Source organism: Carassius carassius, chromosome 30, assembly GCF_963082965.1.
Source record: "Carassius carassius chromosome 30, fCarCar2.1, whole genome shotgun sequence".
Taxonomy (NCBI): domain Eukaryota; kingdom Metazoa; phylum Chordata; class Actinopteri; order Cypriniformes; family Cyprinidae; genus Carassius; species Carassius carassius.
The window spans coordinates 25,736,546-25,755,337 of NC_081784.1; the positions used below are offsets into that span (position 1 = coordinate 25,736,546).

Consider the following 18,792-nt stretch of genomic DNA (forward strand, 5'->3'; position numbering starts at 1 on the left):
TCGCGAGGCTGAAGCCAACTTAATGTGTTGAATGCTCAGAGCATGTTATAAAACGTATTTTTAAAATACACATTTATGTTTTAATAAATGCTCATAGTAAATCATAGCATATTGCCAAAAACATAAGGTAGGTACAAAAATAATCAGTGATACATTTGCGACCTCATAAAAATAAGGGTCGCAATGTCATTTCAAAAGGTCGCATATCCGACCATTTTGGTTGCAGTGTAGTTCCCTGGTATGAATATTGTTGCATTCGCTAACAAAATATCTCTCTCACATACACACACACACACACACACACACACAGTATGCTAAATGAAGCTAGAGCTTTTATTAGAACTAACTTGTTTAACCATGTCTGCATGACTAGTCTAGAAACTGGTGTCAATGTGGTTTTTAGTGGATTTCTGATTCACACGGGTGTTATAGTTTATATATATATATATATATATATATATATATATATATATATATATATATATATATATATATATATATATACATACTCCCTGGTATAATGTACAGCAGTCTACACATGCATACTTCATGGCTGCTGCTGTAAGTGTTATCAGTAAAGTGTTATCACTCTGCTGTGGCCAAACCACACACCAACTGAAAGCAACTAAGAGGGGGAAGAGGAACAGGGTGACGTTATTAGGGCGGCCAATTCACCCATCTGTGATCATGTGATCATTCACATGTATTGCATTGCAACAAGCAACAGTTTTGCTGTCAATTACCTTTTTTACTGAGAAACTGAAATTGAACCTGTTATTTATTATTAGGTTAAAACTTCTCAAATATCTTGTATGATCAAGTATTTCAAACTGTGCATATATTAGTCTATATTCACTGCATTGTAAGAGCTTATGTGACATGCAATAATCAATGGTGCTTGGTATCATTGCACTTTTAAATTGACTAAGTATCAATGTGTTTTATGGGACGATTAGCCGATCAGTCTAAATAATATAATGTGGGTGAGAAAATATAATTTATTTTGGGTGAACCAATGCCATAACCACACCATGAACATGACATGGTTATGAGGGGTGTATTTTTTTAGGGGTTGATCTAAAATAACCCAGTGGGAGTGGCGTTTCTACTTGAAGTAATTAAAATTAAGATTTTAAATGGATTTAAAAGAATAAAGAGAAAGGAACATGAAATAACTTTGAAAAGCAAAAATACGCTTTTAATTGTTTTCAAATAATATTGTTAATATAACATTAATGGAAAAATCCTTCTAGTGTCATCACATTCAATTGAATGACACAAATCGCTTAGGTTTCCAATTCAATACTTTAAAAATAAAAAAAAAATAAAAGAAAAGAAAGTTGTAACTACTTTCATCTTACCCCTCACTCTTTCGCTGATAAAAAAAAAACTAACAGACATGCTGGAATTTGCAGTTTCTGAGAGTAGTAAATCCCACCTTCTTTGTTTTGACTGGCCCTCTCAATCATTTTGACCTTGACGAGTGCAAATCACTAACTTTTCATACTTCTTATGTCATATACTGTCAAATATCAAACATTTGGGGGCGACAATTTGGCCATCAAAAATGGCAAGTTATAAATTTATGGTAAACTAAATATTGTCAACAATCAAATATTTGGGATGAAAATTTCAAAAAAAAAAATTCAAGTTAACTTAAAACTGTCAAATATTTTCAAACATCAAATTGGGGGGAACATTATGGTCATTTCTCATTATTGGCTTTGGGGGGGCGTGATGATTCTTGTCTCTCTCAAAGTCTGTGGTCAATGTGGCTGACAGATAAAGAGCTTCATTGGGGAAATAATGAGGAAAATTAACTCACAAGTATAGAGCACAGGACCCCTCCTGCGAAACAAATGACAAACCACTTCACCCGTGTGCCAAAACTGAGTGTTGTGCTGTCCAGGATCTACGGAGAAGAATTACAGGATGTCACATGGCTCATAATGGCCCTCGAACAAAGACCAAGAGTTCATGCTTTAAACTTGTTTCATTGAACATTGAAATGCCTCTGATTTATATATGCAGATACCCACAGGAAGAACAAGACAAGAAGAAAATTGACTATTGTCCTGACTTTTCCATATTGTCATTCACACGATTGAAGACCATCATGCATTACAGCCTAAACAGTTATGATTAACAGAATAGCTGGTAATTTACAGAGGAATACAGGTGCATCTCAATAAATCAGAATGTCGTGGAAAAGTTCATTTATTTCAGTAATTCAACTCAAATTGTGAAACTCGGGTATTAAATAAATTCAATGCACACAGACTGAAGTAGTTTAAGTCTTTGGTTCTTTTAATTGTGATGATTTTAAGATTCTCTCTGGGGTTCAGGTCTAGTGAGTTTGCTGGCCAGTCAAGCACACCAACACATGGTCATTTAACCAACTTTTGGTGCTTTTGGCAGTGTGGGCAGGTGCCGAAAATCCTGCTGGAAAATGAAATCAGCATCTTCAAAAAGCTGGTCAGCAGAAGGAAGCATGAAGTGCTCCAAAATTTCTTGGTAAACAGGTGCAATGACTTTGTATTTTGTTTTTTTAAACACAATGGACCAACACCAGCAGATGACATTACACCACAAATCATCACAGACTGTGGAAAATTAACACTGGACTTCAAGCAACTTGGGCTATGAGCTTCTCCACCCTTCCTCCAGACTCTAGGACCTTGGTTTACAAATAAAATACAAAACTTGCTCTCATCTGAAAAAAGGACTTTGGACCAATAACAACAGTCCAGTTCTTCTTCTCCATAGTCCAGGTAAGATGCCTCTGACGTTGTCTGTGGTTCAGGAGTGGCTTAACAAGAGGAATACGACAACTGTAGCCAAATTCCTCAACACGTCGGTGTGTGGTGGCTCTTGATGCCTTGACCCCAGCCTCAGTCCATTCCTTGTGAAGTTCACTCAAATTCATGAATCGATTTTGCTTGACAATCCTCATAAAGCTTGGTTGTGCATCTTTTTCTTCCACACTTTTTCCTTCCACTACAACTTTCTGTTAACATGCTTGGATACAGCACTCTGTGTACAGCCAGCTTCTTTGGCAATGAATGTTTGTGGCTTACCCTCCTTGTGAAGGGTATCAATGATTCTCTTCTGGACAACTGTCAGATGAGCAGACTTCCCCATGATTGTGTCTAGTGAACCAGACTGAGAGACCATTCTGAAGGCTCCGGAAACCTTTGCAGGTGTTTTGAGTTGATTAGGCGATTAACACGTCCTCATATTCTTATTTGTTGAGATTGTGAATTGTTGGGTTTCTGTTAAATATGAGCCAAAATCATCACAATAAAAAAAAACAAAGACTTAAACTACTTCAGTCTGTATGCATTGAATTTATTTAAGTTTCACAATTTGAGTTGAATTACTGAAATAAATGACATAACATTCTAATTTATTGAGATGCACCTGTAAATGTGTAATACATAACGAAAAACAACACACCACAGCACTGTAGAGCTTACAGTATTTTATTATGATAAACTTTTAATCTTAAAGGGATCACTTAAAATGTGATTCCTCATGACATGAACCCTTTAAGACACTACTGTACATAATTTACATCTAGTGCTATTTTAAATGGAAAAAACAACTAATGTCTGCAACAGTGCTTAAAGCCCAGTTTCAGAAACTAAACACCATCCGGAGGTCATGACCTTACCTCACATGATCCTTCATCTCAGGAAGCATGTAAAATCAGCAATGTTAACAAATATCATTATCACATAACAATTATATGCAAACATACAGAAGACAGACCAGAAATAAAAAGAGCACATCAGTACAGTATTCTTTTTATGTAGACTATTTGTCATGACTAAATTGCACCGTGGTATTACTATGGTCTGTGATAACACAGACTGGTAATGTCATGTTGTAGATTTTATCACTTAACATAGTCATAATTGTAATAACGTTACTCCCAGTATTATTTGAAAGACACGGGAGTACCATGCTGTATAAATATGGCATTCATCCATTACAATGTTTTTAACATCTGCTACCTCTACTCTACTGTATAATAGTAACGTTACTAAGTTAGAACTAAAAATAAGTAAAAAATGTGTGAATTTACAGTACTACATAAACTCTGTGGGGCCCATCAATTACAGACGAAGACACACTGCAAACAAACACACGTTCTCCTTGATGTACCTGTGATGTAAGTCCCACTTCTTCATTTTCCTCTCGACCACTTAATACACGACGCAACTTGTCCATCGTTGCTCGACAGGTGAAACAGTGCCTAGCTGAAATTATCCAAAACTTCCTTGAAGTTCACCACTTTGACACAAATAAGACGTAACTTTTCCCCACCCGTATTCCCGTATGCCCCGCCCTTCATCTTACAGCTGACTGCAATGGTTGGGCGGACTGTAATGAATGACCCCCAAACTAACCAATCATAGACAGCTTTTGAAGATTGACAGCCAATCGCGACGCACGAGGCGGGCATTGCGAAAATGTAGGTGGAACCAGAGCGGCTCTGGGTGGAACGTGCTCGCGCGGGTCTGAGCCGTGGCGCTGTTTTTAAAGTGCCCGTCATTTATTATTATTATTATTTTATTTTATTTTTTTGCATGAGAACAATTTGAAATTAAATATGAATGCACTTTAAAACCTCCCTTCCCGGACACTGTTATGAATAAGTGTATGTACTTATTTATTTAAACGACTACACAGTTGCACACACTATTGTAGGCTACCATCAATTTCAAGAACTGGCATTCAAAATTCAGTCCAAAATTCATTAAGTTCCACACACAATAGTAATACTGTGACCAGTTTGATCAGGTTTTTATGTTGTAAATTGTTGGTATACAAGCCAACACAGGACATAAAAGTATAATTTATTTTCTAGCAAGGACAGATCCTAATGCTATTGCTGTTTGGTATAGCCACCATCTGATGTACAGCATTAACTGTGTGGTTTAGCTAGTAGAAACACTAATGCATTGACAAACTTGTTTTGTGGTATTGTAAGAAAAAAAAAAAGAAAAAAAAAAAAATATATATATATATATATATATTCTGCATTATCAACAACAAAAAATCAAAGCTTCACATAAAAAAATAATAAAAATAAATAAATAAATAAGCCACACCAGCAAAAGATAAAGTGTTTGGCTAAAGGTCTTCAAACAGCCCAGAATGTTTCTATGCTTATCAGAGCTTCATTTTGGAAAAAGTGTTGATCATATTCATACAAAAATACTGGACTGTCTTTTAGAGAGTCACTTTTTATACAAAATTAAGGTCATTTTCATCTGTACTGCTATCAATAAACTTGCAGAGGCTGCTACAAATCATGTAGCATGCAAACATAATTTCTGGATATCGTTAAATAAGTTTCACAGAGCAGAGAGTGTTATGTGTGGAAAACACATTTCCTAATACACTGCCACGAACGAATGCGTATAGACAAGTTGTGACTTTTAAACGAAAGAAGGATTTAACATTGGTCAATTCTAAAATAAACTAATAGAAGATTTTAATCTATAACTATAGGTTTATAACAATTATAATTAAATTAATAGATAATAACCTCAGTACATAAAGTGTATCGTGTTTTCAAGATCATTAAAGACTTTGCAATAATAAGTCTAGTTCAAACTGTATTTACACATTTTATTATTATTATTATTTAAATTGACATGAAAGTGAAAATATATGTACATGATTCTATTCTTTAAAGTTTTTATTTGATTTCTTTATCATTATTCAATCGATCTAGTGTAAAGGTGTGGCACTTGTTTAGGTTTAGGTGTTAATGCATAAAGGTCACTTAAAAACAAACAGATACCGGATATCATTAATAAACACAGAAATATTGAAATAATTAAACAGAAATATAAATAAACATGCATATAAACACAATTATTCATAAATAAATCAATCAATAATATAAAAACCAATGTGGTGCAAATTTGCAAGATGAAAAAAATAGAATTAAACATAATTAAAAACAGTTGTTTTCATTACATAAGACCAATGAAATCAGACAAAATCAAGTAAAACTGGGACATTAAAGAAGGTTACTGGTAAACCAAAAACATGAACAGTGCTCTTTGTGCTTTCGCTAGCATCTTAGAACCATTATTTTGTCATAAAAATACATACTGTACATGGCATGCATGTTTAAAAGATGCTGGCACGTAGCTTAAAGTGCAGCATTGTCACCATGATAGACCAAAGCATCTTCTACTAACTTCTACATGGCTCTAACGGAAGTGCCTGCAGCAAATAGTAGCAACTTTCACGAACGACTGGCTTTCCAACCGACTGCACACAGTTTGGGAACAATAACTGCAATCTTTGTTATGCACCATTAAAAAGTATCACTTCATGATGCACACTCCCGAAATTCACAGGGGTGGCACACACACACACACACACACACAAACACGTCCCGCTCTGAAAGAGCTGTTTTTGAGCCCTGACAGCCGTGATGTTTGCATCTGGCCCTCATCAGTCTCTTGACATCAGCAGATCATTTTTTTCACTCTTTGGAGATTGATCTGACACTCTGAGGTCAATCTAATTTTCCCACTCTGCTCCAGATGTTTTGGCGTTCGCCTGGTGCCTTGTCCGAAGCCTGTGAGCTCCGACATTTCTTAAAGCTGTAGAAGCTCATGTGTCTGGCTGGAGTGCTATAGACGAGTGGATGTGAGTCTTTTCATGCCTCTTCTCTGAGCCAGACAGGAAGAAAGCACTGGCTCCAGTTTTGGCGCCTGAGGTGACCGATTCAAAGCTGAGTATGTGGCAGCCATCGCCCCCTATGAAATGATAGGATTGATTAATATCTCCTTAATAATACATTATTATTAAACATATAAATTATTAAACATCCGAGCAGATTTAGTGTGGTCATTTAAAGTGACAGTTAAGTTAAGTTAGTACTGTTCAAAGGTTTGGGGTCATTATGAAAATAATACTTTTCTTCAACAAGGTCAAATACAATTGTTAAAAAGCTGTTTTTTTTTTTTTACATTGTTACAAAAGATTACTACGTCAAATAAACTGTTTGTTGATGATTTAAACTTTCTATGCATTGCATAAAAACTGAAAAAGTCTCATGTTTTTTTCAAAAAGATAAAGTAGCAAAAATGTGGAAGACTGGAGAAATTATGCTGATAATTTAGCTTAACATCAAAGGAATAAACTACATTCTAATATATATTTAAATAGAATATACTTTTCAGTTGTAATAATATTTTACAACATTATCTGTATTTTTGATTAAATTATCCAGGTTATCTTAAGCAGTATATTCATGACTCCAGTAACATGACTTAAAATTATAAAGTTAAAAATGATAACAATCACCTAAATTGTTTAGTTGCTAAGTCAAAAGAAGAATTAATTTCTTTAGGTTTAAAGTGGAGTAGGTGCAGTTTTACAGGTAAACATGAGATGGCGATGTTGCACTTTGATAGTGGAGAGTGGATCTGGCAACCGCTGCAATGCAGAAGCAGGTGGATGACAGGAGCAGTACCTTCACCAGTTGCACATCCTGTCTGATCAGCTGGCTCTGAGATAACTGATCGCGGTTCACTATCCAGGGATGTCTGAGAACAAGAGGTGCCGTCAGCCGCTGATGAGGGTCCACATGTAGCATTTTAGTTACAATGTCCTGTTCAAAGATGACAAAAAATGACTTCTTTTGAGGCTGAAATCATTTGGAACCAAACAAAGATGATTTAAAAAATGATGTTTCTTCACAGCTGATGAAGCTCTCTGCATGGGTTTTATTGCCTTTTTATTGCCTGAATAATCTTATCTACACTGCTGCCTGTTACTGTGAACTGTAATATTGATACATACAGATACAGTAATACAGGTCAAAAATTATGTTTTAGAGAGAAAAAAACAAAAATCTTTCTGATCAAAAGACAACAACAACAACAAAAACTTTAAAAGTAGCAGTAAACAGTAATATTGAAAAAATTTATTACAAATATTTTAATATAATTTAAAATGTAATTTATTTCTGTGATGGCAAACCTAAATCATCAGCATCAATACTCCAGTCTACAATTTGATTTGGTGCCCAATTATTGCTTAAGAATAAATTTAATTTTAAAATATATTAATATTGTTAACAGTTATTTAAAAATGTAACAATATTTCAAAATATTACAGTTTTAGTTTACTGCATCTTCAGTCAAATAAATGCAGCCTTGCTGAGCTTAAAGACGGGGAAAAAACAACAACATGAATTTCTTTTTGAATGTAATTAAGTGAAATTGTAATTATTACAAAAGTTTGAACGGTAGTGTACATAAATATAGAACTGAAAAGGATTAAACATCTTTCTTACATTTATGCAATAAAATAAATGTGGAAAACATGCCTTTTTTATTTATATTAACTCGATTTTACCCTATTTATTGTATTGAAAAGAAAAATATTGAATATTGTCAAAAGACAGACATATATATATATATATATATATATTTGTCTATATATTGTATTTTGGCCATGCCTAATTCCAACATGCAGAAATGGGGTAGCTGACCTTGGCTGCGTCAGACACCGTGTCCCAGTTGCCTCCTGACAGGCCAAATTTCCCACTGCCAATGCGAGCCAAGATCTCTTCTGGTGTGTCGTCAGGGCCGTTAGCGAAGGGCGTGAAACTGTGGGACAGAACAAGAGCTGAGTGTGTGAAAGAACTTGTGAATGTGTCCTTACAGAGATAAGGTGAGAAGAGAAAGAAAAGAAAGGCTTTTTATATAATACCCCCCATTTTCCACCAAGCTATTTTTAGTGTACACATATGGCTAGGTCAGAAGAGTGAGATGATTTTTTCTTCTTTTTTTCAAATGTTCTGATTATACAGAGGTTTAAAGCTCAATCCGTCGTCAGGAACATTAAATTGAGAGTGCTGCTTGGCTTCTGATAGCTCTGGCATTGTGTTCATTACAATTACTTTGCGACTTGAACCAGCTTACCCAGCTTACCCTGCTCTGGAAATTAGTCCCTCATCTGAGCAAAGGGAAAAGGATGTGCTATATAGAGATTTGTTTTGTTTTTTTGATTGGTCAATCTTGGATTGGCAAAGAGTGTTTAAACATGTATCCTGGACACTTGACACCTGCTTTACCTTTACTATCTCAGCCATTTTACTGTCTTTATTAAATTACTGTACAATTTAGTAATAATAATAATAATAATCAATGAAGATAGAATGTATAATTGCTTTAAAAAAACAATTTTTTTAACTAACTGGATCTGAAGGTTTTTAATATCACGAGAAATAAAAAAATGTCATCAGAAATAACCAAACTGGGTTGTAAAAACTGTGATTGTATTTATACTTCATACACTACTATATAAATTGTTTGGGGTCTGTAAGATTTTTAATATGTTTTTAGAAGAAGTCTCTTATGCTCAAATCTCTTAAGGCTGCATTTATTTGATAAATACAGTACAAACAATTAATATTGTGAAATAATATTACATTTTTAAATAACTGGCTTCTCTATTTTAATATATTTTTATTTATTTTTTTTAGAATATTTTTAATATTCTAAACTTTATTTCTTTGAGGGCAAAGCTGAATTTTTTAGTTTTCTAATTTTCTTTTCTAGTCTTCAATGTCACACGATCCTTTAGAAATCATTCTAATATGATGAATGTCTCTTTTGAGCAATTTAATGCATCCTACCTGTGTAAGAGTATTCTATATAGTTGTATTATATAATATATATGTAGTGTATATGTAATATATACAATATCCGGTTAAGACTCAACTTACCCTGCCAACATGGTGTACAGTAAGATTCCTAGGCTCCAGATATCACAGGCGGCATCATATCCCTGTTTCTTCAGGACCTGGGTGAATCACAGGGTTGTAATTTTACATTTGTATGAGTATTTTTTTTACAAATGAATGTATCATAACACTAAAAAGAAATATGTACTGTATCTAAAAGTACCTCTGGGGCCACAAAGTTTGCAGTGTAGCACGGTGTCATGAGCAGACCATTTTCAGCCCTTAACTGTTTGGCAAACCCAAAATCACATATTCTGATGGACTCTGGGTCACCTGTTTCATCGACGTACAGTATGTTACTGGGCTTCAAGTCTCGATGCACAACCTAAACACAGACGCAGAAACAATAATGTAGTACATTCCGAAATCTGTGCAATTAGCTGTATTAGAACTTCTATGGCACTTTCTTCTTCAGTAGCAGCTAAACAATGAACGATTTAGTGTTTCCACTGTGAGCACATGCAAACTGACCCCCTGTGAATGCAGATACTCCACAGTCTTGGTGATGGTGCAGAGCACAGCTGAGGCCTCGCGCTCTGAGAAGCACTTCTGCTGCAGGATCCGGTCCAGCAGCTCTCCTCCTCTCATCAGCTCCATCACCAGATACACAAATTTGCCGTCGTCATAGACCTTTCAATAACAGACATCAGCAGATCAGAGGAAGCCCAGAAGGGCTTATGCAACCAGTAGAGAACTTGTGAAACTGGATCAGTGGTAAAGCAGGTTAACATGGTAAGACAGCTGAGATAAAGGCCTTAAAAGACAGTAAATATTCTGTTAGTAGACTGGAGTGTTCTTTTTTCAATCTAAGAATTTAAACAGAATTGACAACACACAGGATGTTGAATTTGCTGAATTTGAAACTGAATTTGAAACTGAAATCTGACTTAGTATTTTTGTCTTGTTTTCCATTACAAATATCTAAACATTCTTAAATCAAGACACATACAGTATACTTGAGACTTAAAGAGGTACTCCACCCCAAAATGATATACATATATTTTTTTAATTAGTCACTTACCCTCATGTCGTTCCAAACCCGTAAAAGCTTTGTTCATCTTCAGAACACAGTTTAAGATTTTTTGGATGAAAACCAGGAGGATTGAGACTGTCCCATAGACTGCCAAGTAAGTTACACTGTCAAAGTCCAGAAAAGTATGAAAGACATTGTCAGAATAGTCCATCTGCCATCAGTTGTTCAACCGTAATGTTATGAAGCGACGAGAATACGTTTTGTAAGTGAAGACAAAAATAATGACTTTATTCTCCTCTGTCTCCTCTGTCTCTCCATGTCACCGTATGTTGTGTATGCTCTTCTGTATCAGCTGTGCCACAAGGATGCTCTGTTTTCTTTCAAATCAAAGCTGAATACACTAGAAACAGAGCATCCTTGTGGCACGTCAGACACAGAAGAGCATAAGCATCGGTGAACGTTACGGTTGAACCACTGATAGCAGATAGACTATTCTGACGCTGTCTTTCATACTTTTCTGGACCTTGACAGTGTAATTTAGTTGGCAGTCTATGGGACAGTCTCAAGTCGCTGGTTTTCATTCAAAATATCTGAAAGGGATTGTTCACCCAGAAATGAACATTTTTTGTTTATCTGCTTACCCCCAGGGCATCCAAGATGTAGGAGACTTTGTTTCTTTAGTAGAAAACAAATTATGATTTTTAGCTTCAGTCGTTGCAGTCTCTCAGTCGTACAATGCATGGAAAATGGTAACAGAATCTATGAGAGTAAAAAAAAAACATGCACAGACAAATCCATGTTAAACCCTGCAGCTCGTGATGATACAGTGATGTGTAAAGACAAAATGGTCAGTCTGTGCAAGAAACTGAACCGAATTTATATAGTGTTTTTTTTTTTAACTCTGATTAACGCAATATCCGTGAGGCTTCTTCTTCTTCTGCTTTATGGCAGATCGAAGACTTATAAGCGCATTACCGCCACCTATCTCTCAAATGGACCATTGACACTGACGTTCACAAGAGTTCTAACAGTTCGGACACTGTGTGAAAACTAAAAAAAAAACTATATAAATTCTGTTCAGTTTCTTGCACAGAATGACTGTTTTGTGTCTTTACACATCAGTGTATCGTCACGAGCTGCAGGGTTTAACATGGATTTGTCTGTGCATGTTTTTAGATTCTGTTACCATTTACAATGCATTGTACAACTGAGAGACTGCAACAACTAAAGCTAAAAATCATTATTTGTGTTATACTGAAGAAACAAAGTGAAAGTGAAGTGAAAAGTGAAAGTGAAAGTGAAAGTGAAGTGACATTCAGCCAAGTATGGTGACCCATACTCAGAATTTATGCTCTGCATTTAACCCATCCGAAATGCACACACACAGAGCAGTGAACACACACACACACACTGTGAGCACACACCCGGAGCAGTGGGCAGCCATTTATGCTGCGGCACCCGGGGAGCAGTTGGGGGTTCGATGCCTTGCTCAAGGGCACCTAAGTCGTGGTATTGAAGGTGGAGAGTCACCTACATCTTGGATGCCCTGTGGGCAAGCAGATAAATATCTATAGTAATTTTCATTTTTGGGTGAACTATCCCTTTAAATTGTGCTCTGAAGACGAACAAAGCTTTTACGAGTTTGGAAGGACATGGGGGTTAGTGATTAATGACAAAATTTTCATTTTGGGGCATAGTATCCCTTTAAGGTACAAAGTCCTGTTTTCTGAAAAAAAGAAAGAAAAAAAAAGGTAGAAGTTTGTTAGTTTTTGCTTAAAAACAAGAAAAACAATCTGCCAAATAGGGTAATGCATTTTTTTTACCCCACTGGCAGATATTGTTTCTTGTTCTAAACTAACAAATTATTTATGTATATATATATATATATTTTTTTTTTTCAGAAAACAAGGCTTAATATCTTAAGTCATTTTGCTTCTTAAGTATATTCATCTTGAATCAAGAATGTTAAGATATTTGTACTAGAAAACAGATCAATATAAATACCAAGTAAGATCATATTAATCTGCACTAATTGTGTCTAATTATTCTCTGATATGAAGATTTTTCTTTTTTTTTTTTTTTTACTAATTAGCCATTTTTCTAAACTATAATTTTTCCCCAAGCTAATCATACAAAATTTAGACTTAACTTCATAGAAATGAACATTTACATGAAAATTGGAATCTATCCACTATTTATTAGAAGGAAATAAGTAAATTAGAGCATTCTGGGCAATTAAGTGTGCCCTACTATAATTCAATAAATGTACAGACAAAATAGAAATGTGCTGTATTATTGAAAGCTACACTTTATGAAATTGAAAATTAGAAACCTTTATACAGTATTTTATCTTCATGATAACTGATATTTAGATCTATTTAGACAGAAACATTACAAATAGTTAAACTCCAAATATAGCTAAATATAGATAAATATAGATTATCATGAGCACAAATTAAATAAATAAAATACTTGTCTACTTTACTCTAGTAGGGGGTCTCCATAAAACTAAAGTAGCATTTTATATATATATATATATATATATATATATATATATATATATATATATATAATTATTATTAAAAAAAAAATTGTAAGTGTGACTCACATCTTTCAGAGTAATGATGTTTGGGTGCTGGCCGTATCTCAGAAGAATCTCGATCTCTTCAGACGGGTCCCTCTTGGCTCTGTCAATAATCTGAAATGAAGTAGGCTGGTCACAGCGGTGTCTGATAAAGATTCGACTGACACTGAGTGATGCTGTCCTCCATGGCAATTCATCAAAAAAGCTCTTATGAAACAGCCACTGCCTCTGCTGTACACTAAATAACACGCTGCACTGTGTGTTTTGTCACACGAAGAGCACAGTGCTTTTCAAGATTAGATCTCATACTTACTTTGACAGCATACTCCACACTGGTGATTCTGTGGACACAGCGTTTGCAGACTGAATACGCTCCAATGCCGATATCCTCCTTCAACTCATAGCCGTCATTGAAATGAATGTTGTTACCATGAAGTTGCTGTAATAAAACAACACGCATTAATATACTGATTCATTATATGACATTATGAGTTGTAAAATGACAACACTACTTCATCTGTGGACATGTTCCACTAAATTTCCATTAACAGCCTCCTTCTTGAGCAGTTTTATCATTTATTGTAATCTAATACAATGTCATTCATACATATTGAAGTGTGGCTTTAGGAACCACAAACCATGGTAAACTGATGTTAAGTGTCTTGCTCAAGGGCACAATAATGGTAATAATTGCTAGCCCAAAAATAATAATTCTTTAACGCATAATACCTCGTTATTATTAACATATGATCTATATATATATATATATATATATATATATATATATACATATGTAGAATTTTAAATACATTAAAAACATAAATAATTCCCATTGTCCTTGTTAGAATGTTGAGCATTGCATCATTGTAATATTTGCTTACTGAACTGTGTTTGGTCTATTCCTTGTTTATATTTAACAGTGAATAGTCACCTTCACACTGTGAACACGCATTATGTGTTGATACTCATGCACAGCTGACAAACAACGAGAACTGAAAAACAGCAAGGTGATGTCTAACAACTCCGATATTGCATTTTATTTAAACAGAACAACTCACCATTGAGGTCAGAGGTTTTTTTTTTTTCTTAGGTGAATAATAGCAAAGTAATTGCCTAAAATAACTGAAAATAACCATTTAATATTTGATACCTGTTTAACTATAGAAAGGTTAAATGCATAACAGTCATAGTTATGCAAACCTGAACCAGATCCATTTTCAGCACATTAGGCATAAGATTAAAAATAATTTTGTACATATTGTGAATTAGTAGTAGTAGTATTTTAACATTTTGACTTTTACTGTTTCCCAAATGTAAAAATTGTAAATAGCCTTTCAGTACACTCACTTATCATCATAAGACCTATACTACACTATGGACAAATATATATATATATATATATATATATATATATATATATATATATTATACTGTGTGTTGACTTTTAAAATAAAATATAATAAAATAAAATAAAATAAAATAAAAACATTGACATGGTTTAAAGCTATTGTTATCCAATTTTGCATCCTAAAATGCACACATGTAAATCAGCAGAATCACATGTTTTAAATTATTTCATTTATTTATTTATTTAATCTGGGGATATGGGATTATGTCCCCTAGCAAGCTCAGTTTTTAAAGCTACTTCTAAAACTCTTTACCACCAAAAAACAAAACCAAAACTTTAACCTAAAACTTCCTTAAAACTTTAACTCTATTATTTTGCTACCTTGCAAGCAGGGAATCAGGAAATAAAAATTGTGTCTTCAGTGCTTTGTAACAGTGCATGGAGAAACATTTACTGTATATTCATCGGCTAAAAGTGAAACAGACACATACGTCAAAGCAGCAAAAGGTAAACGAAACGCCTCCCGAAAAAAAAGCAATTCAGGGCACAGGTTTAGAAATTCTCTACAAATAGCTGCACTCGTGCATGTTCATGAGTGCTATCAGAGTAAGTTAATATCGTATGCTCGGCAGATGCCACATCAGATCAGAATGATCTAGACAATGGGCTTGTGTGCCAGTGTGCTCCTGCCAATCAATACATCTCATTCCGGTCACCGCAGCTGCAGCCTCAGCTCAGACGCTTCAATAAAGCAAATCTTCAGGTATGAACCATATGGCAGAATTAGTTCAGCTTATGTAACACAGGGTTATTTTTTCCTTCTCTTTCTTCTTGTTTTGTGCAACGCAACAGTGCTTCTCTGAGGAATAGGTCTGAACTGACTGCATGTGTACAGCCAGACCAAGGTTAAACGGATACAGAAAACAACTTTGGCTTGGCTGACTGCAATATTTCTTATATGTCAGCAACTAGTCCTCAGTGTAGCATAGCATGCATAAGTGAAATATTGATTCTTTTTCATCACTCTATTGTATCATCATGACTATGGCTAGGTATTGTTAAAAATCTTTCGTTCCGGTGCCAATTTCGATACCTCAGTTTCGATACCGGTTCCTAATGATACTTTTTTTGATACCATATGTTTTAAAATCCATTTCAACATCAACACAAATACATTAAACACAAAACTTTTATTTTTCACCTTAATTAAAACTAATTCTGGTAACACTTCACACTCAGGATAACATTATTAATACAACTGGTTGTGCTTTTTGGATAGGGGTGCGCCATTCAGGGGCGGACTGGGACCAAAAAGTTGCCCTGGACTTTCTGGCCCACAGCAGCCCACCACATCATAACGCAAACGCCCCTGTTTTGATGTAATTTATTAATTTAATATTTAAGTAAACAGTTTGGTATATTTTAACCAATAGGGCCACTGATCCTCCGTTGAAAAAAAAAAAAAAAAAAAAAAGAACTGCAGCGGTTTATTTAGCGACTCCTAGTGAGCGATACATGCTAATCAAGACACAAACATTCTTCTAGAACTCACACTTTGCATTCAGTTAGCAGATCCATACGAATCATGCATGAAATAGAAGTTTATAAACTCAAACGATAGCTTTATGTGCTTTAAAGATGAACTTGACGTCTTTATTCATTCGAGATGTTCAATAATAGATAATCTTTGGCTCTGTAATACAAGTTCATGATCCGGTTAGTGAACCGATGATTCTTTTGAGTCAATCTTTTAAAATAATAATTTATTTTGTTTAACGAAACCAGTGTGGAAACCAGTGTTTCACAAACTGGATAGATCTGAGGTGCAGGGCTCGCAAAATCGTTAACGTTAGCCCCACGTCCCGGGGCTATTTTTCCAGTCCGATGGGCTATCGTGAATAGTGATGTAAAATTCCTAACTTGATTCACGTTGTTCACTCGCTTGAAGGGGTGAAACGGATCGTAGCTGATCGTTTGCACTTGTTTCTAAATATTGCTGATTCAAGCTTTTTAAACAATTCGCGTGCGTTCGGAGCTTGCGCTCATTCAAAGCACGCGCTGCAAGCAGCATTTCAGACAATGCGCGTACCGGATAAATCGATCTCTCTCTCTCTCTCTGTTTTTTAGATGACGTGAAAGGGGGCGTGTTTCAAGATATGCAATGAAGTAGACCAAACTAAACAGGGAGTGAGGGCAAAACACTCAACCAAACAAAATCCTCCCCGTCACGTCACGTGGTGGTGGACAGCCAATCACGGCGAATTTAGGTCCCTACTAGCTCACACAGACAAACTGAAATTTGGCACCGAAAGATGAATAATTTTTCGATACTCATAGTATCGAAGTTTTTCGTTCGATACCATAAAGGCATCGAAGTTCGGTACCCAGCCCTAATCATGACTACTGCGGGCATGCTTACATCACAAAAGAAAATACATTTGTACATTTTCTGAAGTGAAGAAATGGGAGGTGATGTTTGCCAGTGCAATTTGCTGCATTGATGCATAAGTGATGTGGGTGGTTGCTAGGGTACTTTTATGCAGTTGCTAAGGTGTTTTTTTCTTCTTTTTTTTAGCATCTTGCTATGCCCTATTTCGAGTTGTTTATAGCATGTTGCTACATGTGCTAAGGTATTTTAGTTTGCTGAAATATTATGAATGGCTTTTAGTTGGTATAAAAGGCATTTTGAGTGGCTTTTAGCACGTTGCTAAGCAGTTGCCAAGGTATTTTGAGTGTTCTTTAACATTCTCTATGGATTTGCAGTATTTGGAATAGATTTTAGCATGCTGCCAAAGGTATTTGATTTTGCATGTCATTATGTGGTTGTTGGTGTATTTTGAATGACTTTTAGTTGCTTTAGGTTTTCTAAAGTACTTTAAGTGGCTTTTAGCATGTGGCTGAGCAGTTGCAGTACTTTGAGTTGATTTTAGCATGCTACTGCATGTGCTAATGTAGTTTAACTGTTTTTCGCCTGTCCCTACGTGGCAGCTAAAGTATTCTGAATGGCTTTTAACACATTGCTAGGCATGTATTTTGATTTGATTTTAGCATATTGCTACAACAGTTAATGTCATTTCAGTATTTTTTTTTATAGATTTTAGTTTCTATACTTTTGCTAAATTATTTTTAGTAGCTTGTAGCATGTTGCTGTGCACATGCTAAGGTATGTTGAGTGAATTTTATCAAAACGCTATACAATTACTAAGGCATTTTGGAAAGTTGTAGGCATGTTGAAGTGCAGCTGTGGATGGTTGCCTTCCTATCCAGTGGTGATCATCATCACAGTCCTGCTCACCTGTACAATGGGGTTAACAGAGCTTTGCTTGGTCTCGGCCAGTGGCTGTTCTTGACCAAGGTTAGAGGCCACAAAGCTGAAGCCGCGGAAGAGCTGGTGTGAGTTAGCGCTGGCTGGAACTCCGGGTGAGTCTGCAGACACACACAGATAAAAACTAATTTAGAAAAGCAACAAGGACACAGTCTCTCTATGAATGGAAACACATGATTGATCCCATCTAAGCTGTATGAATTGACTGGGTGCACTTTGCGGCAGGACCCGCGGGCTCTTGGTAAACAGCTTCTGCTGCTGCAGTTCACTCTAATTTGTTTTTGCACTTTCCCTGTGCTTGTTGGGCACAGACTGTTATGTAAGAATAGTTTCCAGCTCGCTGTCTATCACATTGTCTATAGAGCAGTTTCCATCATCCTGTTTTTATGAGCATCAGAAACGAGCAATGTAAACAATAAATTTTGCAAAAAGGAAAAAAGAAAAATGGGAGTTAGTTTTTTGGGGGGGAATAATAGGAGTTTTTTTTACTTATGCTAAAATACAGATAATGGGAGATGTACACACATTTGCCAAATAAATTCCTCTATGGGCACGTGATGTGACTTTGTGCTATGGGATGACATAACCTGACTAATCAGTGGGCTGATCTCGTTCATTCTTAGATGCCAGAGCAGAGTCTCTCATTAAAGTATTTCTGTATAATTGCCTCCCAGAACTGTCTTATAAAACAGCAGCTCTGAGGCGCAAGTAATTTACTTTATTTATATGAAAATGATTATATTTAGTGTCTTCTCCTACTTTTCTTTGTGATATT

At 35.4% G+C, this 18,792-nt stretch overlaps 2 protein-coding genes across 3 annotated transcripts in view; both read right to left on the bottom strand.

The window, feature by feature from the left end:
- Positions 1-4,354, bottom strand: part of LOC132110972 (vesicle transport protein SFT2A-like) — a 277,590-nt gene extending 273,236 nt beyond the window's left edge. For both annotated transcript variants that reach the window (XR_009424702.1, XM_059518122.1), the window contains exons 1-2: positions 4,168-4,354; positions 1,826-1,912 (exon numbers count right to left, since the gene is read on the bottom strand). Coding sequence is in view for 1 of the 2 variants with exons in the window: in XM_059518122.1 (XP_059374105.1) it covers positions 1,826-1,912; positions 4,168-4,233 (153 nt within the window). In the remaining variant the exon portion in view is untranslated. The remainder of the gene's footprint in view (positions 1-1,825; positions 1,913-4,167) is intronic.
- Positions 4,355-6,039: 1,685 nt separating this feature from the next.
- LOC132110969 (ribosomal protein S6 kinase alpha-2-like) overlaps positions 6,040-18,792 on the bottom strand; it is a 47,268-nt gene continuing 34,515 nt past the window's right edge. Inside the window, exons 13-21 of the mRNA XM_059518120.1 lie at positions 17,988-18,118; positions 13,658-13,783; positions 13,369-13,458; positions 10,259-10,417; positions 9,951-10,112; positions 9,770-9,846; positions 8,531-8,648; positions 7,508-7,645; positions 6,040-6,788 (exon numbers count right to left, since the gene is read on the bottom strand). Of these exons, the coding sequence (XP_059374103.1) occupies positions 6,663-6,788; positions 7,508-7,645; positions 8,531-8,648; positions 9,770-9,846; positions 9,951-10,112; positions 10,259-10,417; positions 13,369-13,458; positions 13,658-13,783; positions 17,988-18,118 (1,127 nt within the window). The 3' untranslated portion in view covers positions 6,040-6,662. The remainder of the gene's footprint in view (positions 6,789-7,507; positions 7,646-8,530; positions 8,649-9,769; positions 9,847-9,950; positions 10,113-10,258; positions 10,418-13,368; positions 13,459-13,657; positions 13,784-17,987; positions 18,119-18,792) is intronic.